This window comes from Myodes glareolus, chromosome 6, assembly GCF_982192425.1.
Source record: "Myodes glareolus chromosome 6, mMyoGla1.1, whole genome shotgun sequence".
NCBI classification, from domain to species: domain Eukaryota; kingdom Metazoa; phylum Chordata; class Mammalia; order Rodentia; family Cricetidae; genus Myodes; species Myodes glareolus.
Window position 1 is genome coordinate 66413306 of NC_142031.1, and position 22080 is coordinate 66435385.

At 41.2% G+C, this 22080-nt stretch overlaps 1 protein-coding gene across 1 annotated transcript in view; it reads left to right on the top strand.

Moving 5' to 3' along the window:
* Positions 1 to 12371, top strand: part of Tdrd15 (tudor domain containing 15) — a 29102-nt gene extending 16731 nt beyond the window's left edge. Inside the window, exons 2-3 of the mRNA XM_048439664.3 lie at positions 5334 to 5443; positions 11257 to 12371. Coding sequence (XP_048295621.3) covers positions 5334 to 5392 — 59 coding nt within the window. The 3' untranslated portion in view covers positions 5393 to 5443; positions 11257 to 12371. The remainder of the gene's footprint in view (positions 1 to 5333; positions 5444 to 11256) is intronic.
* Positions 12372 to 22080: the final 9709 nt, after the last annotated feature.

The following is a 22080-nucleotide window of genomic DNA, read 5'->3' on the forward strand; positions in this document are numbered from 1 at the left end:
TTTTAAATAAACGCTGATTGGCCAGGCAAGAGGTGTAGGTGGGAAAACCAGACAGGAAGTGGAAATGATGCAAGGAGAGCAGGAGGAATTCTAGGGAGGAGGATGTTGATTCCTCCCATTCCTGCCCAGATCGCTGAAGCAGCAGGATGTGAGCTGCCCCACTGAAAAAGGTACTGAGCCACATGGCTAACATAGATCAGAAAAATGGGTTAATCAAGATGTGAGAGTTAACTAATTAGTAGCCAGACCTAATGGGCCAATCAGCTTTATAACTTATAGAGATCTCTTGTGTGATTTTTCTCTGGGACTAAATAGCTGGGGAACTGGGCGGGACAGAAACCCCCAACAAACAAACAGGCCCCCTCATGTTACAGTCAGTACACAGAAGCTATGGTCCAGAGGCGACCGAGGGTTTACCTCATGCTGGCAGCTGAGCTTGGTCATGTGGAAATTCGTCGAGGTGATGCTGGTTTTAGAGGCCAGAGGGGTTATGAAGAACAATTGAGGCTGGTGCTGTGAGAGGCCAAAGCACAGCTGGAGCAGCAGCTAAAGGCCCAGGACTGAAGGGGTCATGCAGAAAAGGTGAGGCATGGCACCATGAAGAGAGCTCAGGAGAGGCTATTTTGAAAGTGCAGCCTAGTTGCAGCAAGAGACCCCTGCATTATGGAGGTGCCAGTACCACGAGGGGATGACTAAGAACAGCAGGAGCTGTGGAATGGATCTGGCCTGAGATTAGGAGACAGACTGTGTGTGCTGCACATGGCAGAGCTGGAGGAGGGACCCAAGCCCCTTGGAGAAGCCCAGTTCATGAGTGGAGCCCAGATAATTGGCTGTGGAGATATTTATACTGTTGGAGTTTGGTTTTGCTTGATTCACATTGGGACTGTGCCCTTGTATGTGACTAGTAATTTGGTTATGCCTTAAAGTAAGAAAATATTCAACTTAATTTTGATTTTACAGTTTTACTGTTGAGAGACTTTGAGTTTTTAAAAGAGATTTTGGATTTTTAGAGAGTTTGAACTTTTAATGTATTTGGATTTTTAAAGAATGTGAGACTTTTAAAGCTATTTATGCTTTATATTGTGATTTTAATATTAACATGTCATCTTAGGGATAAATGAGAAAGGAAAGGTTATAAAAGAAAAGTGATGTGTTTGTACATCAGGTTGACAAGGGGTCAGCTGTGCTGACTAGTTTTATGCCAATTTGATACAAGCTAAAGTCATCTGAGGGGAGGGAACCTCAATTGAGAAAATGCCTCTAGAAGATCAGGCTGTAGCGAAGCCTGTAGGGCATTTCTTCTTTTTTTGTTATTATTGATTTTTATTGAGCTCTACATTTTTCTCTGCTTCCCTCCCTGCCTCTTCCCTCCCATTCAACCTTCCCCCAAGGTCCCCATGCTCCCAATTTGCTCAGATCTTGTCTTTTTCTACTTCCCATGTAGATTAGATCTATGTATGTCTCTCTTAGGGTCCTCATTGTTATCTAGGTTCTCTGGGATTGTGATTTGTAGGCTGTTTTTCTTTGCTTAATTAGTGATTGATGGGGGAGGGATCAAACCATTGTGGGCATTGCCACTCCTGGCCTGGTGGTCCTGGGTTCTATAAGAAAGCAGCCATAATGCACAAGCCAGTAAGCAGCCTTTTTCCATCATTCTTCATCATTCCCCGCCTCCAGATTCCTGGCCTGTTTGAGTTCCTGTCCTGACTTCTTTTAATGTGAACTATGATGTGGAAGTGTAAGCCAAATAAACCCTTTCCTCCCCAAGGTGCTTTGGCCATGGAGTTTTATCACGGCAATAATAACGCTAGCTAGGACAATGGACCAAAGGATTAAATGAAAATATTTTTGGTTAGGAAAAATTGTAGTGGTCTGTTCATTCAATATTTTTTCAGTGAAGAAGTTATTTAAGTGCATTATAAAGGTTAGTGGAATGCTAAATTGTAAATTTGGTTAAAAAGATCAGTGTGATCCTTACTGCACATAGGACACAGGAGGCCAAGACACAGGTTTTAGCTGTGTAACCATTATTCATAATACTGAAATTTTGTTTTTATGCATCTCTTTTCGCTTAATGTCTAGTTTATATTTATTAATCTTTGAGAATTTCATACATCTGTACAATGAACTATGATCATTCTTGGCTAGCAGGGATGGGGGGTTCCTTTACCTCTAAATCGAGAGAGAGAGAGAGAGAGAGAGAGAGAGAGAGAGAGAGAGAGAGAGAGAGAGAGGAAGACGGTTAGTGAATAAAGCTAAGTCTCTTGCCACAGGCTTAAAATCTTGGTCAGTTGGGGAGCTGAGGTGGGCAGACCAATAGCTCAGGGCTTACCTCAGCTACAGAGTAAGTTCAGGGTTTACCTAGGCAACTCAGTTAGACTCCATCTCAAAATAAATTGTGGGATAAAGAGCTAGAGATGTGGTTTAGTATGGAGTATAGAAGGCCCTAGCTTCGCATCCCTGTACCACAAAACAAGCAAAAACCCCAAACCAAAACACTAAGATTAAAATCAAACATATAAAACCGCACAACTATTGGTCAACAAAATGCCATAGACCTAAAATTTAAGTATTAAAAGCAATATTGAATCACATGGTTTGTATTCATGGTCAAACGTGACTTATCAATATTGAAGCAAGAATGGCTAATATTTGAATTTACTCACATGGACACTACGTAAGCGTGTTTTCATGTGGGTGCCTACTCATGTACAAGGTACAGTCTGATTAAATTCTTTCATAAGGGAAGGAAGAGGGGTCACGTAGCTGGCTTGTCAGTGAAGTGTTTGCCTAGCAAGTGTGAGAACCAGAGTGCAGATCCCTAATACACCATGAAAACAGGATGTGGTGATTCATATCCACTACACTGGTTTGGGGAGTTGGGTGGGGAATGGGATGAAGTTTGGCAGATCCTTGGCCTCCCTGGCCAGCCAACCTAGCCAAAATGACAAGATTCAGGTTCAGTGAGAGACCCTGTCCCAAATAAAGTGAGGAGTCATGGAGGAGGACAACTGACATTCTGGCTTCCATGTGTCCCTCTGAGTGAGATCTCGTGCAACACACTCAGTTGTGCACACCACACACTGTACTCACCCTCACGCCACACCCACATAAGGAGGGAGAGGACTTAACATGTACCTTTCTCCTAAGTGTTCCTGGATTGTCCTTATTCCCAGAGGCCTCAATAAGTAAGCTCTCATAAGCTTTTCTGTTTCTGTATAAAGAGAAACACTTGGGGTGGGACAGAAGGACTCATGTGTATGTGTGTGTGCACATGCACACACTCATGCATGGACACACACACACACACACACACACACACACACAAACTACAAGGTTAGAATGGCCACTGTCTGGATATGCCTGAGGTAAGTTAAGTATCTCCCTCATGCTAAGTAAGTAAAGTTCATGAGGTTACTTAGATTTTCTGACTTCTTTTTGTTCCCCCATTTAACACTTAGATAGGTGGCATAGGCCTGTAATCTCAGCTATTTGGGAAGCTGAAGCAGAAGGGTAACAGGTTCAGTGTGAGCCTAGAAACTCACTGAGACCTTGTGTCAAGTGAAAAGAGACCAAGTTAGTCCAGTGTGGTGATGTACAGTGTGGCCCCAGCACTTGAGAGATGGGGGAAGGAAGATCAGGAGTTGAAGGTCATTCTTAGGTGCATTGTGAGTTCGAAATCAGTCTGGACTACATGAGATCCTGTCTCTAAATAAACAAATAATGAATGAATTAAATGAATGAATGGACAAGTAGGCATGAGGAGAAGCAGGGAAGAGCACTAAGTGGCAGAGCACACGTGAGGACCAGCACACAGGGGCCCCAGGTCCAGTTCTCAGTGCTGTGAAGGAAAAGAAATCTGCAGCTAAACTTGAGGAAGTCTTCAGTAAGTTTGCTCTCCATTATGTCATATAGATATCTCCCTGCCATCGCTGTCAAATCCTCTCCCGAGTCCTTTTGCCACTCTCATGACTTAACTTGTTTTGTGACCCATTTTGTTTAGTCAGGGCCATCTATTTGCTATTTCCAACAGGAAGACTTGTTTTTTTTTTAAATAAACTCTTGATTACAAAACCACACGTGTTGATTTGTCTATGACATCTTCCATTGGCCTTCTGGCTGCATGTAATTTTAATCTTCTTTGTTTTTTCTCCATACCAGTTTTTTAAGGATCTGGCTTTTTTTGCTCCGTCCTCATCTCCCAGTACTCTTGGCACACAATGAGTCACTAGATGAACCAGAAACTATACTCCTTCAAATTAAACCCAAAGATTGAAGGCCATTTTAGGAAAAGTTATACTGTTGAGACAAAATAAGAAACCTGATTTCGTACACTATAAATAAATTCATCTACTTGCTGCGGTCATAGTTTTCAAACAAAACAAAAACCCAATGGTGAAGCACGGGTTTTAATTTACTGCTAAGCTCCTGCAGTTAGGGGTCACTGCTACTGTGCCTCTACCACCTGTCTTGGCTTAGGATAGAATGGCTTTCAGTATCTCCTTTGATCGAAAGTCTCAGTATTCCAATCTCTCACTTGTTAAATAATACAGGGCCTAATGAGATGGCTCACCATTAAGAGCACTTGCTTCTCCTCTAGAGGAGCAGAGTTTGTATCCCAACTCACAAGTACTTGTATCTCCAGCTCCAGGGGATCTGGCACCCTTTTCTGGTCTCTGTGAATGACTGCCCCCCACCCCACATAAACACATACACATCCATTAAAACAGAACTTATTAAAGAAAGTACAGTGTTTTAACATAGTACTTACTATTATGGATACCTTTATGATAAAGCTTCTGTTTTGAAGATGTAATTGTGATAATGAGCCATTTCTAGTTCTAACTAGATAGAATATAGTAAAAGAAGCATAATGCATACATTTTCCCAATGTGGTCAGTGATTGGGGTAAGATGTTTTTAGTTGGTATGTATAATGAAGCTGTGTAACTTGTCTATTTTTTTTTCTTTTTTCATTTTGTGATTTTCAATCATATCTGGCTTTTTTTTCCACTATGGGAGAATGATCCTGGAGCTTTGCCTATGGGAAAGCAACTCTGCCACTGAGGTACACAATTCTTTTTGCTGTTTTGCTTGTTTGGAGGCATCATATCATTAAGGGGTTTATGTTGACTCAAACTCATTCTGTAATCCACACAGTCACTGAAGCTGCCATTTCCCTCTCTCAGCTCCCCGAGCACCTTGTTGCTGGCTTCTTTAGGAGTTTTTATTAAGTAATCTTGTTTGTGGTAGCACACATAAATCTTGAGCAATTCTCAGTAAGATCACCAATATTATGACGATTATAACAATTGCTTCTGTTTTGTTTTTCAGTAGAGAGAGATGGAAGCTCAGATCATTTATGCATTGGTTTGACAACAGATGATCCATAGAACGGTATAACAGCCACCTTGCTTTAGCTGTTCCAGAGCAGAACAAAAGTGGTAAGCACAGGGAAACTTCTCACACTAATGCATCTTAAAGGATGACCTTGCTGCGGTATTTCTCCTGGAGAAATACTAAAGTGCCATGCACAATTTTTTTTTTGTATGGCCAAGAATGGGTGCTGTTTAGGAAGTATAACCCATCATCCTGGGGTGTCTTAAAAGACTTTAGGAAGACTGCTTAAGGAAGCTTGCTGATATCATGCATGTATCTCCTTGCCATGGCTGTCAAATCCCCTTCCTAGGTCCTTTTGCCACTTTCATGAGTTGACTTGTTTTGTGACCATCTGTTTTGATAAACATCTTTTGTGTACAGTCGAGAGCCAGTGGGCATTCTTACATCATTCGCTTTTGGTCCCTATTCAGTTGTCTTTGTTTTACTTGTTAGCTTTGCAGTGTCATGGTTGTGATATATATACTTAACACTCCATGGGCATTCCCCCTAGAAAATACAGGTGCTTGTATGACTCATTTTACTGAGAGAATATAGGAGAGAGTTCAGAGTCAATCCCATCCTTTCCTATATCTGATGTCCTCATACAAAGCAGTGTATAATTGTATTTTTCTTTGGAACAAAGCCTAATGTAGCATAGGCTGCCCTAAAATTCACTGCAAAAATCGCATCTGGCCTTGAACTCCTGCTTAGCCTCACAAATCATACTGGGATTCCTGGCATGAGCCATCCCGCCTGACTTTCTATCTCTACTTTAATTTGATTTCGTATTTCTGGATAGTTGCTTCTTTGGCTTAAAGATGAGGATATGCAGGCCATTCATGGCCACTATTATATATGTGGATGGTAAAACCATATCTTCCCATTGCATTTAGCTATGAATTGAAATGAATTTTGAAAGTGAGTAATCACTAATGGAGCAGTTTTGAGAACATTGTTTCAACTCAAAAGGAGAATTATCAAGTTATACAAGTGTACTTGAGAGTCAAAATAATGGAGATAGTTTTGTAAAATTAAACATTTGATAATTTAAAGAATATTAGAAAACACTGAGAATAGCTCCAACGCAATAGGGAATATCTTTGTACGTGCATCCATATTAACCAGATTGGTGTAAGTGCATTGATGGTGGGAGATAATTTTAGATATAATATTTATGAAAACAATGTGATTTTGTCTGGCACCGTGAGTTTTAAAGATTATTGAAGAATGGAAATCTACCTACCTACTTATCTTATTTCTTTTTTTTGTCTAAAAGCTAATAATGTGTTTTACAGCTGTTTTTATCAGATAGTTTAGTATTTATACTTTGTAAACAAAACCCCTTGAATATTTTTGAATTACCCTCCCCATAAACCCTGAAAAAATGTGCAGATTATTTTCTGCAATTTTGAAGTATTTCTATTGGAGAAACAATTTGTTTTATGGGTTTGTGTGGTGGATGTATCAGTCAAATGCTTATGTTTTGTTCTGCTACAGGAGAATATGTAAACATTAATGATTAGGGTTAGAAGATATGAATTTCAATATCAAACTAAGCTTAGACAATAACTTAATAAAGGTTTTTATTTATATGTGTTACATCCATGTTTCCTATGACAGAGAATAAAATTCAACACCTAAAATATTTGTGAACTTGAATATTAAAAGACATAAATAATAATCTTATTATAACAGGATTAATAGAAATATAAAAGTGGGGTCTGAAGAGATTGCTCAGTGGTGAAGACCATACATTGCTCTTACAGAGGACCTGAGGTCGATCCCCAGCAGCCTCATCAGGTGGCTCATAGCCACCTTTAACTGACAGTCCATGGCTTCTGTAGACAAAATGTCCCCAGTACACATACTTGTACCCACACTGCCTTCATATACATAACTAAAAATAATAAAAATATAGTAAAATATCTAAAACAAAATTGTGATAAAATAGCCTTGTAAAATTGTGCAAGTCTCCTTCAGGTCTGTATTTAGAGTATAGCTTTGTTCCCATACCTCCGTATTTGTCCAGTCTGTTTCCAGGTCATACACCACATGTTCCTGAATGTGTCATAATTCTCAAGAAAATAAGAATGAAAGATGCAGTTGGCATCTTACTATTATTATCAAAGTAGTTTTGTCTCACAGACATTGCTGATGGGATTCAGGGACTCAATGACTCTTGAAGAGTCATAACTCTACAGAATACAACTGTCTTCTACTGAGTAGGAGGGGATATAATGGCTTGGGCATTTGTGACTGGACTGGGACCATTGTTCTAATGTATTTCCAAATATAATATTGATTGATTCTGTTTTTAACTCTATTAACTCATTTTTATTTATGAAAATAAAATCTATCTATCTATCTATCTATCTATCTATCTATCTATCTATCTATCTATCTATCTGGCTCAGCCTTGGAAGGATTATTCAGAATTAATATGGTTGCTTCTTACCCTCCATGAAGTTTAGTTTCCCCAGCAGTAGGGATAATATACTTAAAGAAGAGAGAAGGAAAACAGAGAGAGGAAGAAAAAGTTGGATGTGTTGGAGGAAGATTTTATATAGAATGGCAGTGAGAATGTTCCCACATTCTCCAAGTGGTCTCCCAGTGTCTTATCAAGCCACACTTGGTGGCATCCATGAGTTCATTGTCATTTCTACTGCTGTTCAGTATTCTTCCTTTGGTTTTTATTCATCTTTGATTTTGTCAGGTACTTTGATGTGGATTTGAGAGGCAGCAAAAATGGATTCCCTGAACAGTGGGCAGAAATGTGAAAAGCCTTGGACAAAAAAGACTGGATCAGTCTCAAGGAGGTGCTCAGACAGGGCTATAAGGGAGTTGAGAGTAGGGTAGGGCATCTTCATCATATGCTATAAAACAAATTCATCAAAAATTGCTGCCTTATCAAATGGAAAACTAAGAATGCACAAATGAATTAAGATTCAAGAGATTTCTGAGTGGTGAATTATAAGTATGTTCTTATGATAAAATGCAGAACGAGAAAATAAAGCCTAGTACTTATTTGTTTAGATAGTATTTATTTGCCTTAGATAACTATATGAGATTCATATTTCAAGAAGACAAAAAAATTCTATTCTAAAAATTTACCCTAAGGCCAAAGCTCAATTCCATGTTAGTGATAGAAAGGTCTCTTTATGTAAAGATGGAATTTAGGTGTTTATGTGTGTGTGTGTGTGTATATAAAATTTCTTACATAATATATATGTGTGTGTATGTATATATATATATATATATATATATATATATATATAAAATTTCTTTCTTAAGACCTTAGGAATCTCTTAGGTGGCATTTTATCATTCTTTCATTATTGACACTTGTTTGTTTGTGACACATTATCTGTATTCTGTCAATCATGTTTTCAATAAACGCTGATTGGCCAGGCAAGAGGTGTAGGTGGGAAAACCAGACAGGAAGTGGAAATGATGCAAGGAGAGCAGGAGAATTCTGGGAAGGAGAAAACTGATTCCTCCCACTCCTGCCCAGACCACCGAAGCAGCAGGATGTGAGCTGCCCCACTGAAAAAGGTACTGAGCCACATGGCTAAAATAGATCAGAAAAATGGGTTAATCAAGATGTGAGAGTTAGCTAATAAGTAGACTGATATAATGGGCCAATCAGTTTTATAACTTATAGATATCTCTGTGTGGTGATTTTCTCTGGGGCCTGCCAGATGTGGGGTACCAGGCAGGGACAGAAAACACAAACAAGCAGGTTCTTCATGTTACAGAATGGCGCCCACGAGGATAACTGCATCCACACAAAGCCTGAGAAAGCTTGGGAAAGACTAGAGTAAAGCATTTTGGTTTTCAGCCGTAGCAGGAAAAAAGCTGCGCTGTTTTAAAATGCCAGCTTTCTGGGCCATCAGACCAGGGAAAACTCTGACTCTTTCAAGCAGGCAGTCTGGACTATGGATAAAATATTGCAGCTTATTTCCTGGCAAGGACCTTGAAACGCCAAAGGAGCTTTTGAGTGTTGTCTTCTTCATATTCCTTAGTAAATTAAAGACCCACATGGTCAGAAAGAGAGAGGTATACAGTAAAGAGAGATTTAAAAAAAAAACCTCTAAATGGTTTAAATTCCTTAGAAATAAAAAGAAAGAAAGAAAGAAAGAAAGAAAGAAAGAAAGAAAGAAAGAAAGAAAGAAAGAGAGAGAGAAAGAAAGAAAGAGAATAGTTGGGTGTGGTGGTACACACCTTTAATCCCAGCACTGGGGAGGCAGAGACAGACGGATCTCTGGGAGTCCAAGGATAGCCTTGCCTACAGAGGGAGTTCTAGGACAAAGATATGCAGAGAACCTGTCTCAAAAAGCCAAAAGTTAAAAGTAAAAATGAAAGAAATAGAAGTTAAAATAAAGCCACGTAAAGATGGAAAATATACAGAGAATCTTGATACTATATGTTATTGTGCTCTCTTTAAATTGTTTGAATGCTGAGGAAGGAGTAACAGCTGCTAAAAGATATTTGCTTATAAATGCTGCAGAATTAATCCAAGATAGGTATTTTGAAAATACCTTGGCTTCAAAATTGAAGTCAAAAGTGTGTTACTTTGGAGAAGAGATTTTGTTTTTGTTTCCACAGAAAACGAGAGGCTCTGAATTTATTCTGAGTTAAGAAAAATCCAGTTTGACCAAGGGAGACTACCTGAGAAATCTCCAGTAGGAACGAATGGCTCAGATACCTGATTTCTTCATCCAGAACAGGTTCAAGACTGCTGCCTGAGATGATCAAGACTCATAGGACTTGATCATAACTCTAAATTTTCTTTAGGGTCCCATAAGATTATCAGCACCCCCAACCAGCTGGAAGTAGCCTGAAATACTATGCCCACATTCCCAAAAAATGGACTATGGATATTTTCTCTCTTTTTTTTTTAGAGGGTGAAGTGGTGTGGGAGAATTATCTGTATTCTGTCAATCATGTTTTCAATAAACACTGATTGGCCAGGCAAGAGGTATAGGTGGGAAAACCAGACAGGAAGTGGAAATGATGCAAGGAGAGCAGGAGAATTCTGGGAAGGAGAAAACTGATTCCTCCCACTCCTGCCCAGATCACTGAAACAGCAGGATATGAGCTGCCCCACTGAAAAAGGTACTGAGCCACATGGCTAACATAGATCAGAAAAATGGGTTAATCAAAATATGAACATTAGCTAATAAGTAGACTGATATAATGGGCCAATCAGCTTTATAACTAATAGAGATCTTTGTGTGATTTTCTTTGGGCTTGCCAGCTGTGGGGTACTGGGTGGGACAGAAACCCCCAAGAAACAAACAGCCCCTCATGTTACATATATATATATATATATATATATATATATATATATATATATTCTTTCATAAGACCTTAGGAATCTCTTAGGTGGCATTTTATCATTCTTTCATTATTGACACTTGTTTGTTTGTGACACACCATCTCAGTCTGTGTAACTCTACGCAGCAGAAGGGCATGGGCTGCCTCGTTTAAGAGTGAACCTATGGCCAATTTGGACTTGAGAGCTTTACCCGTGTGAACTTTAAGTGGGCTGAAACTCGATTCGCGGGAAACTCACAAAGCTTTGAAATAAATTGTGGCCAATTTTACAAACTTGATTTAAAAATAAAAGCCTCTGTTGATGAAGCAGGTGGAGAACACCACTCTGGTGGAAATGGGACAGGAAGGATGGTGTGGGGGATGAGAGTCTAAGTGGAGTCAAGAGCCCTGGGGAACAGTTCCCAGAGAGTAGGCTAAGGGATCCAGGAACAGCCATGTGTGTCTGTGTGCTTCTCAGTATCTATGTTTACAATATGACTGTCTGCAGGAGTAACTTTATGTGTTGAATGGTTGTGGGGCTAACCTGCTGCTTTGTTTTGTAGGTCCTCAGAAGAAATGCACTTGAACACCGGAAAGTCCAATCTGCACCTGGAACTGACTTTTTTTACTTTAAGTTCATTAGCTAATTTATTTATTTAGTTTTGGGCAAGGATCTTATCTATATAGTTCATGCTGGCTTTGAACCTCTATGTGGACTAGGTTGATCACAAAATTTTGATCCTCGATCTCAATCCTCCTGCCTCTGCCTCCTGAGCTCTAGGATTACAAATATGTGCCAGCATGCTGGGATAGTCTTGAGAGAAGTGATGAAAACCAAGACTTTATCCTAATGTCAGACCGAAGTGAGACCTCGGACCTCCTTGGGACTGAGTGCAGTCTGGTCTATCTGTAAAGGATGTGGATTTTTGTTCCGCAGGCAGATTGTGCCAGATTGTATTTTCCAAAGATTTCCACAGTCTTCCCTATCTTGTTTATTCTTATCTAATGTCACCTGTTCACTCCCTAGCAAAAGGTAGAATGTTGTTTCTTATGTCTGGGGAGGCTTATGTCTGCTTTGACTAGTGGTATGGTGGTAAGAGTAATGACATGTGACTTGACAAGCCTGGGTCATAAGTGATACAGCATTTGCCTTATTTCCTGGAGACACCCACCTACCTGACACAGCCAAACTCTGGGAAGCCCAAGTCACATGGGTACAAGGGCTTCAGTCAACTCAACAGTGCCAGCCCCAGATAGTTGAGCTGCCCTTGCTGAGGCTGTGAGAAGATTGTGATATACATCGACTCCATTTTGCCCCTTCCCAAGATACAGGATCCTTGAACTTTCAGATTTGAATCTTTGAGATAGTAACCAGACCAAATGGGTGACTTATAAACCTCAAACGATTCATTCATTAGCTCTGTTCTTGTGGTAGCAAAAGGAGACCTGGTGATGAATGTAATATGATATTTATGTAAAAAGCTTGGAACTGATGTTTTAGTTGCATGGTACTTGTCCTGTTTAACTTTGAGGTAGTAAGTCCGGTGTCTAAGCTCCAGATAGCTGATTTACCACTGTACTAGTTTGTGCTGGTTTATTTGTAGTGTTTTATTTTATTGGCATTGTGTTCTTTTACTCAGTTTAAAAAAACTCAATAAATGTGGTTTTTTCAATTTGCCTCCATATTTTATACAAAATATGTGAGATAAAAGCATCTTGATTTATTGAACCATTTCATGAGCTAAATAATGTGAAAAACTATGGGTATCTCAGTAAATAGAGAATTATTACAGTTGTGTTGATGCCTTGTCTATTAATAAAACCTACAGTCTGTCTTTAAGGAAATTAGTCTTTCTCCTAATAATCCATACATATCCTTTGAATATGATATGAGCTACATATGCTCTAAGGTAGAGCTTGTGGATAACAGTGAAAACTTACACATAGTTAAGAAGAGTGAGTCTATAATTCTGGGGGGATTTTGCTGACATCTAGTGGCATTTAGATCTATATGTCCATAATATCATTTAGTTCTCTTTATTTATAAAAGTGTTTTGTGTTTAAATGTATATGTGTGAGTGCCCATGGGGGCCAGAAGAGAGGGAATTGGATCCTTGGAGCTGGAGATCAGGCAGCTGTAAGTGCTGGGAACTGAATTCCAGTTCTCTTGAAGAGTGCTCTGAATTGCTGAGCCTCACCACAACTATATTTTCTTAATTTTGAGACATTTTTAATTTTAAATCAAAAGACATGGTATGTCTGAAGTGAGGATAACCATACTTTGAGGATGTGTATTGTAGATACATAATTTAACGTAAGTGAGTAAATATGAGCATCTCCCATTCATTCAGGAATGTAGGATCTTATTTTTCTTCATTAGCTTAGGTTCCAACTCCTTTACTTAACTTCCTTGAGGTAAGTTACAGCAACATCTTAGATTTGTTCCTTGTGTTTGTAGCTCATCCCATGACTGAAAGGGCTCTTCATATATACATGAGGATAATGTGCACATTTCACTGTTTTTAGAAAAATACATTTTTTTCTGTATCTTAGGTTATCTCCTAGAAGTCTTTCTAAGACAAATGACATATTAGTAGTTATGGTATTTAACATTATGTGTCTGATTTAATTTTGTTTCAGCACCTTTTCTACTGAGAGACATTTCTTGTTAGGTCTTTGCAACACTGAACACAGCTGAAGAACATGACTATGCAAATATTCTCCCATGTAGGGTAACACATCTCTCCAGGACAACTTCTTATCAGCGAAATTGCTGGGGTGAAAGAAGGTACCCATTTTACTAGATGTTAGTGCGTTCCCTTCGAGCACAGCGGAACTGTCTGTAGGTGGATATGCAATCCCATTTCATTTGTAGCACTCATGTTTGGTTCCAGCTTTATTGAGGGACGTTGACAAGCGTAGCTCTGTAAGATGAAGGGTGTGATGGATGTGTCCACCATGAACTGATCATTGTGTATTTGGATTAATGCAACCCTGACCTTCTACATCAACATTAGCTTTTTAAATCACTCACCCATTTTTGCCTAGATGAGAAGTATAAAATGACTATTTTGAGTTTTCTGATTGCTGGAGAATTTAGCAACATCTTATGTGCAATTTGTACAATATTTATTTATTTACAAGGCTTTATTATGGAAATATGGCTGCCTGCCTACAAGTATTTGATTTACAGGTATGTGCCACTGTGCTGGCTAATATGTTTATTTTAAAACCCAATTTTTAAAAACATTTATTTATTTTACATTCAAATCACAGTTTTCCCTCCCTCTTTTCCTCCCAGCACCTCCCCCTTACCTTACCCCCACCTCCATTTCTGTTCAGAAAAGGACAGGCCTCCCATGGGTATCAACAAACATGGCATATCAGGTTGCAGTAAGACTAGGCACTGCCTCTCACTTTAAGGTTGAACAAGGCAACCCAGTACGAGGAATAGGGCCCCAAAGGCCAGTAAAAGAGTCAAAGACTGCCCCTGTTCCCATTGTTAGGAGTCCCACAAGAGGCCCAAACTACACAACTATAACATATAAGCAGAATCAGTCCAATGCTGGCTCCCTGGTTGTGGTTTAATCTCTGTGAGCATCTATGAGTTCAGGTTAGTTAATTCTGTAGGTTTTCTTGTGGTGTTATTGACTCCTCTGGCTCCTACAATCCTTCCTCTCTCTCTTCAGTAGGATTCGCTGAGCTCAGCATGGTGTTTGACTGTGGGTCTCTGCATCTGTTTCCACTAGTTGCTAGATAAAACCTCTCGGATGACTACTGGGCTATGTACCAGTCTATGAGTGTAGCAGAATATCATTAGGCATCATTAGACAGTTTTTTTTCTTTCTTTAGTCATGTTTGGCTCTATCCTAGGTCTCTGTGCCATCCAGCATCTGGGTCCTCGTCCTCCAGGCAGTGTCTGGAGTGGGCTCATTCTCATGACATGGATCTCAGGCTGCACCAGTCATTGATTGGCAACTCCTACAGTCTCTGTGTCACCCTTAATCCCAGCACATCCCATCAGCCAGACAGACTGTAGGTCAAAGTTTATGTGGCTGGTGGTCTTGCCTAGTCATAGGAGGTGACCAGTTCAGGCTATGTATCCCTTTTTGCTAGGAGCTTTGACTGGGGTCATCTTTATGGATTTCTGGGATATTATTCTCTTGCACCAGTTAAACCTCATTTTATTGGTAAATAAAATGTTTTCCCAGATTTACTGGGGAAAGTTGACAAATAAAAATTGTTCAGTCATAAGATGTACTGTGTGATGTGGGGTATGTACTTTGAGAAGTGACCACTAAAACTCTTCAACATGTCTCTTAGCTCACATAGACTCCTTTTGCTCTCTCCTGATGGCATTGCTGAAGGAAAGCTATCTTAGCAAATTCAAGAACATATAACGACTTAGCAGTCAACACACTGTGCAGAGCATCTCTAGAACTTATTAGTAGTTTTCCTATCTGAACCTCTCCTTTCACCTTTTCCAGTATCTTCCCACTCCCCCCACTTCCAACCCCTGACAACCACCATTATTCATTGAAATGTAATTTCCCTACCTGCAGTGAGCAGCCCATTCCCTTTCCCTGCTACTTGGCATTCCATCCAGTGACTCCCAGTGTTATACTCTCAATGGATGCTTGGGTTCCCAGTCCATAGCCCTATCGAACTAAGCACATTCTTGTGCATTATTCTTCCAGCAGAATATGAACTTGAGAAGCTTACAGTACACTGGGAATAGACAGATCAGTATCACTGATTTTACGTAAACTCCAGATTTCCCCAAGTGGTTTACACTTCTCCTAGTGCTGTCAGAATGCTGGCACTGGCATTTACATCATGTTGTTTTCATCTTAGCCATTTTGATGAATACTGTAATGTTATCTCCTGGTGGCTATAATTTTTATCCTTCTGGAACTAAGTCAAATGTTATATGTTTATCATTCTCCTTCATTATCTTAAGAATTATATTTTCTATGAGGTACATCTTTTTTATTGACTTCGGTCAATATTTTATTGGAAATTTTCAGATTTTTTTGATCACCAATTGTTCATACTATTCTCTTAAAATCTGTTAAACAGTTTTATGATCTGGAGTAATATTGGATATGGATGCTAGGGAGGAAGAATGTAGAGGGAGACCACCTTTTCCACCATGGGATATGAAGGGTGTTTATTATTAATTAGCATATCAGTAACTATAAACAAGTCTTGTTCTCCAGGCTCATGTGATCTTGGTGAGATGTCTTCATCAGAACTACATATATTGGGTGGAAATTATGCACTTCTCTGAGGATATTATTCACATAAATTAGCAAGCTTCTTTTTACATAGGATCTCTTATTTTTTTTTTTCTGTTCAATCCTGCTTTATGTCAGTATGGATCCACAGAGATCTACCTGATACTAAAGTGTATAACTCAGGATTATCTTGTGACTCAGATCATTCTCTATTGGATCACTGGAAGCTCTTTCATTTTATACACTTGTCCCTTTGACACTGTTCCATGAAGGATTGCCTGAGAGCTTGTCATTTTTCCTCTGGCACTAAGAGATGCTCAGGTCTGAAATCAGCCATGTGTGTAGGAGCTGGCTCCTTTTATTTGAGAATGATATGAGGCATGAGGCTCTGTGGTGCCCAATGGATGAGTGCATTTCTTTTGTTTCTTCCCTTTGAATTTCTTTGACCTTAATTTGTTTCCCTTTTTCCAACTTCTCAGGATGTTTCCGTGCTTTATTTTCAGTATCATTCATTTTGACATTTTAAATTTACAGTTTTAAAGCACATGCTGGTTAGCTTTTTGTCAACTTGACATAAGTAAGCTTTGGGAAGATGGAACCTCAAATGAGAAAATGCCCCTGTCAGACTGGCTTGTAAACATGTACTAAGAGTTTTGTTGTTGTGTGGTTTTGTTTTGTTTTTTGATTTATGATTGTTGTGGGAGAACCTAGCTCACTTTGAACAACTGCTATTCCTGGGCAGGTGAGCCTGAGATACATAAGAAAGCAAGCAGAGCAAGCCAGAGATTCCTCCTTGGCTTCAGTTCCTGCCTGCAGGTTCCTGCCTTGAGATCTTGCTCTAACTTCTCTTCATGATAGAACGTAAATGGGACTTTACATTTTTTTTTAAAAAAATAGTAAACCTTTTTCTCTCTGAATTTCCTTTGGCCCATGGTGTTTTATCACAGCAATTGAAAGCAAACTAATATGAACTGTGAGTCATGAAAAGCAACCAATAACAAAAGGCAAAACCAAAACTACAAATGATTGCTTTCTAAGACTTTAAACATTTCTAAATTTTCTTTTTTCATTGCTCCCTCCAAACTAGCACCACTGATATGACAGAATCTTCCTGAATAAAGATAAATTCTTTTAAATTTGCTGAAGCTTGCTCAGTGAGCCACATGTACCAATTTATTAATTTTTGTGCATACTTGAAATGTAGTTTTCCAAATGGTGCTTTGAATTATGTTTGTTAACCAGGTATGTTATATCCTTGCTGAGTGTTCATTGTTTGGATATTTATATCAGATAGTGAGCATGGTATAATTTCCCACTTCCATAATTGACATGCTTCTTTTTACCTCTTAGTCATTACATTAGCTATTTTTATCATCGTTTCAACCAAACACATGACAAAACAACCCAGGGGAGTAGTTACTTACCACGCTCTTAGTTTTTGGTTCATCATATCAGAGAAGATGTGAAGGAGGAGAGCTGGTTGGCACTCCGCTCACTTCCTCTCTCTGCTTCAGTTTAGGATCCCGTGGAATGGCATAGCCCACGTTTAATGTGGATCTGATTTACTTAAACTGTTCAGGAAATGCCCTCACATACACTCCCAGATGTGTATTTTCAAAGGAACTTTCAATCCAGCTTAGAAGTGAACTTTAGACACCACAGTAGTGAACTTTAGAAGTGTATTCACTGGCCAGGCACTTGTGGTGCACACCTTTAATCCCAACACTCGGGAGGCAGAGGCAGAGGCAGAGGCAGAGGCAGAGGCAGAGGCAGAGGCAGAGGCAGAGGCAGAGGCAGAGGCAGAGGCAGAGGCAGAGGCAGAGGCAGAGGCAGAGGCAGAGGCAGAGGCAGAGGCAGAGGCAGAGGCAGAGGCAGAGGCAGAGGCAGAGGCAGAGGCAGAGGCAGAGGCAGAGGCAGAGGCAGAGGCAGAGGCAGAGGCAGAGGCAGAGGCAGAGGCAGAGGCAGAGGCAGAGGCAGAGGCAGAGGCAGAGGCAGAGGCAGAGGCAGAGGCAGAGGCAGAGGCAGAGGCAGAGGCAGAGGCAGAGGCAGAGGCAGAGGCAGAGGCAGAGGCAGAGGCAGAGGCAGAGGCAGAGGCAGAGGCAGAGGCAGAGGCAGAGGCAGAGGCAGAGGCAGAGGCAGAGGCAGAGGCAGAGGCAGAGGCAGAGGCAGAGGCAGAGGCAGAGGCAGAGGCAGAGGCAGAGGCAGAGGCAGAGGCAGAGGCAGAGGCAGAGGCAGAGGCAGAGGCAGAGGCAGAGGCAGAGGCAGAGGCAGAGGCAGAGGCAGAGGCAGAGGCAGAGGCAGAGGCAGAGGCAGAGGCAGAGGCAGAGGCAGAGGCAGAGGCAGAGGCAGAGGCAGAGGCAGAGGCAGAGGCAGAGGCAGAGGCAGAGGCAGAGGCAGAGGCAGAGGCAGAGGCAGAGGCAGAGGCAGAGGCAGAGGCAGAGGCAGAGGCAGAGGCAGAGGCAGAGGCAGAGGCAGAGGCAGAGGCAGAGGCAGAGGCAGAGGCAGAGGCAGAGGCAGAGGCAGAGGCAGAGGCAGAGGCAGAGGCAGAGGCAGAGGCAGAGGCAGAGGCAGAGGCAGAGGCAGAGGCAGAGGCAGAGGCAGAGGCAGAGGCAGAGGCAGAGGCAGAGGCAGAGGCAGAGGCAGAGGCAGAGGCAGAGGCAGAGGCAGAGGCAGAGGCAGAGGCAGAGGCAGAGGCAGAGGCAGAGGCAGAGGCAGAGGCAGAGGCAGAGGCAGAGGCAGAGGCAGAGGCAGAGGCAGAGGCAGAGGCAGAGGCAGAGGCAGAGGCAGAGGCAGAGGCAGAGGCAGAGGCAGAGGCAGAGGCAGAGGCAGAGGCAGAGGCAGAGGCAGAGGCAGAGGCAGAGGCAGAGGCAGAGGCAGAGGCAGAGGCAGAGGCAGAGGCAGAGGCAGAGGCAGAGGCAGAGGCAGAGGCAGAGGCAGAGGCAGAGGCAGAGGCAGAGGCAGAGGCAGAGGCAGAGGCAGAGGCAGAGGCAGAGGCAGAGGCAGAGGCAGAGGCAGAGGCAGAGGCAGAGGCAGAGGCAGAGGCAGAGGCAGAGGCAGAGGCAGAGGCAGAGGCAGAGGCAGAGGCAGAGGCAGAGGCAGAGGCAGAGGCAGAGGCAGAGGCAGAGGCAGAGGCAGAGGCAGAGGCAGAGGCAGAGGCAGAGGCAGAGGCAGAGGCAGAGGCAGAGGCAGAGGCAGAGGCAGAGGCAGAGGCAGAGGCAGAGGCAGAGGCAGAGGCAGAGGCAGAGGCAGAGGCAGAGGCAGAGGCAGAGGCAGAGGCAGAGGCAGAGGCAGAGGCAGAGGCAGAGGCAGAGGCAGAGGCAGAGGCAGAGGCAGAGGCAGAGGCAGAGGCAGAGGCAGAGGCAGAGGCAGAGGCAGAGGCAGAGGCAGAGGCAGAGGCAGAGGCAGAGGCAGAGGCAGAGGCAGAGGCAGAGGCAGAGGCAGAGGCAGAGGCAGAGGCAGAGGCAGAGGCAGAGGCAGAGGCAGAGGCAGAGGCAGAGGCAGAGGCAGAGGCAGAGGCAGAGGCAGAGGCAGAGGCAGAGGCAGAGGCAGAGGCAGAGGCAGAGGCCTCTGTGAGTTCAAGGCCAGCCTGGTCTACAAGAGCTAGTTCCAGGATAGCCTCCAAAGCTACAGAGAAACCCTATCTCAGAAAAAAAAAAGTGTATTCACACCTTTCAGATGTTTAATGACATCTTGTTGTGGTCAGATATCTATTTGACTATTGTTGGGAATTCAGCTTTAAATCTTACTGGTTTTCTCTTAAAATAATTAACCTACCCCTCCCTTGTTTGTTCTTAAGACTTTATCTACCTTTTTAGAAGTTTGAATAATATGCCTCTGTTTATAGCTTTATAATACTCAACTTTATTTTTGAACTCAGTTTTTTTAAAAAAATCTTCAGATATGGAATATTTGAATATTTATTATATACCTCCCCTCGTCTCCCGCCTGAGATCCCAGCTACCATCCTGCTGAAGATTTTGACTGTCACACATCCCACTCAGTTTTCTCTATTTTTTTATTTTTTTAATTTATTTTTAAAACAGTCTTCTCTATTTCTAACTCTTTGGTACTCTCTGTGGCAGGCTACATATTTTCCTGTAGCTCCATCTAACTCAACACATTCTTAACTCAGTATTGTATTTTCAGTTTTATGATTTTCATATAATCTCTCCCCATTATTTTCTACTCTTTCTTAAAGCAATCTCTATTTTATCTTTTCTTTGACTATGTAAATGAGTCACCTTCACACTCTATTTAGTACCCCCAAGATCAGAATTGCCCAACTGTTTCTTTTGTTCTGTTGATTTTTTGCCAGCCATTATATTGTTTACTTTTGACTACAGAACACTGTTCAGGGGGATCAGAGATGTCGTCTTATCTTGGATGAAATACTTTTGCGTTTTCTAAACAGAGGACTACCCTCATCGAATCCAGAACTAACATATCTTGATGTTAGGCTTACTTTGTTGGTCCATTCTTACTCTTTACGGGTGGCGCTTGGGTCTTTCCAGGAAGGGGCTCTGCCCTTTTGGAGGATATGGAATTCCATTGTGTGCCTGCTTTATGAGATTGTTTGCAATGTGTTCAGCTAGTCAGATCTTTCGTCACAGCACTTTTCTCTGACTGTCACCTCTGGTTAAAGCCATGTGAAACATTAGATTCCTGTCCTTTCTGCTCTATCAGATGTCGCCTCTACTCTTTTCCCTGCTTTTGTTGCTCTCTGATAGCATCACAGAAATACATTTATACGTTATTTAGCTTTTTTCTTTTCTTTAAGGTTTCTTTCATTTACATCATAAGTAGTTTATGTTTAAGAGTTTTACTAGGTATAATTGACCTATAATAAATTTATTGTAAAATGAACAATTTGATGTTGCCTCATTTATATTCTCTCATGACACCACCACCACAATCAGGATATGTAAACATCTGTCTTTCTAAAAATCTCTTTGCCTGTTAGTCACCTTCTCTTTCTCCACTACTTCGAACCCTTCCAAACATGCAGTACCCTTTCCTTGTGCTGTTGGCCATGGCCTCTTCTGGCCTCCTCATGGGCAGTGTACCCACATGAATACACTTACATGCAGGCAAAAGATACATAAAGTAAAATAAAGGGTTTTTTTTTTAGAATAAAAATAGTACTTTGTCTCAAAGGCAATATCATCAGAGTCTAAAGGCAATAAGAGAATTGGGCAAAGTATTTACAAACCATTTTTTTTTCTGATGTTAAGAATATACAGAGAACTCTTGTTTTGGGTTTGTTTGTTTTCGTTTTTAGAGACAGGGTTTCCTCTGTGTAGCCCTGGCTGTCCTGGAAGTTCCTCTGTAGACCATGTTGCCCTTGAACTCACAGAGATCCACCTGCCTCAGCCTCCCCAGTACTGGCACTAAAGGTATATGCCACCACTGCCTGGCTTATACAGAGAACTTTTACAACCCAACAAAAAACAACCAGATTCATAAATGGACCAAAGACTTGCATAAATGCTTTTTAGAAAAAATACTGAAAGTTTTTAAAGATTTATGTTGTTCTGCCTGCATGTATTCCTGTAGGCCAGAAGAGGGCACCAGATCTCGTGGTTGTGAGTTACCATGTGGTTGCTGGAAATTGAACTCAGGACCTCTAGAAAGAACAGTCAGTGCTCTTAACCTCTGAGCCCTTTCTCCAGCCTCCTTACGTAACCTCCTAGATTAGGTGAATATGAGGAACATTCCCAAACAAACCTGGCAAACTATTATCAGCTATAATTTGCTTTTAGCTGTGGTATAAATTCTGGATCAAATCTTTTTTTGATGATCAACAGAAAGTTTTTACTGTGACCATTTATTAAACAATCTATCCATTTCCTATAGAATTGAACAAACATCAGAATGAATTAAATGTCATATATTCTGGAATCTGTTTCTGAATTTTCTATTTGACACCTACTTAGCTTTGCAAAATGGAGGCCCGTTTATGTGTTCCTCTGACTTATTTGCTCATTATTAGAGTTTCAAGGTTCATACACTTTGATGCACATAGTCACGGACGATTAATTTTCATTGCTATGTTGTATAGGAATATAATGAGTATACCATAATTTGCTCATTCCTTTTTATGATTATGCCTAATTTTGGTGTTCTAGAAGTAACAGTTCTATGATGCATTAT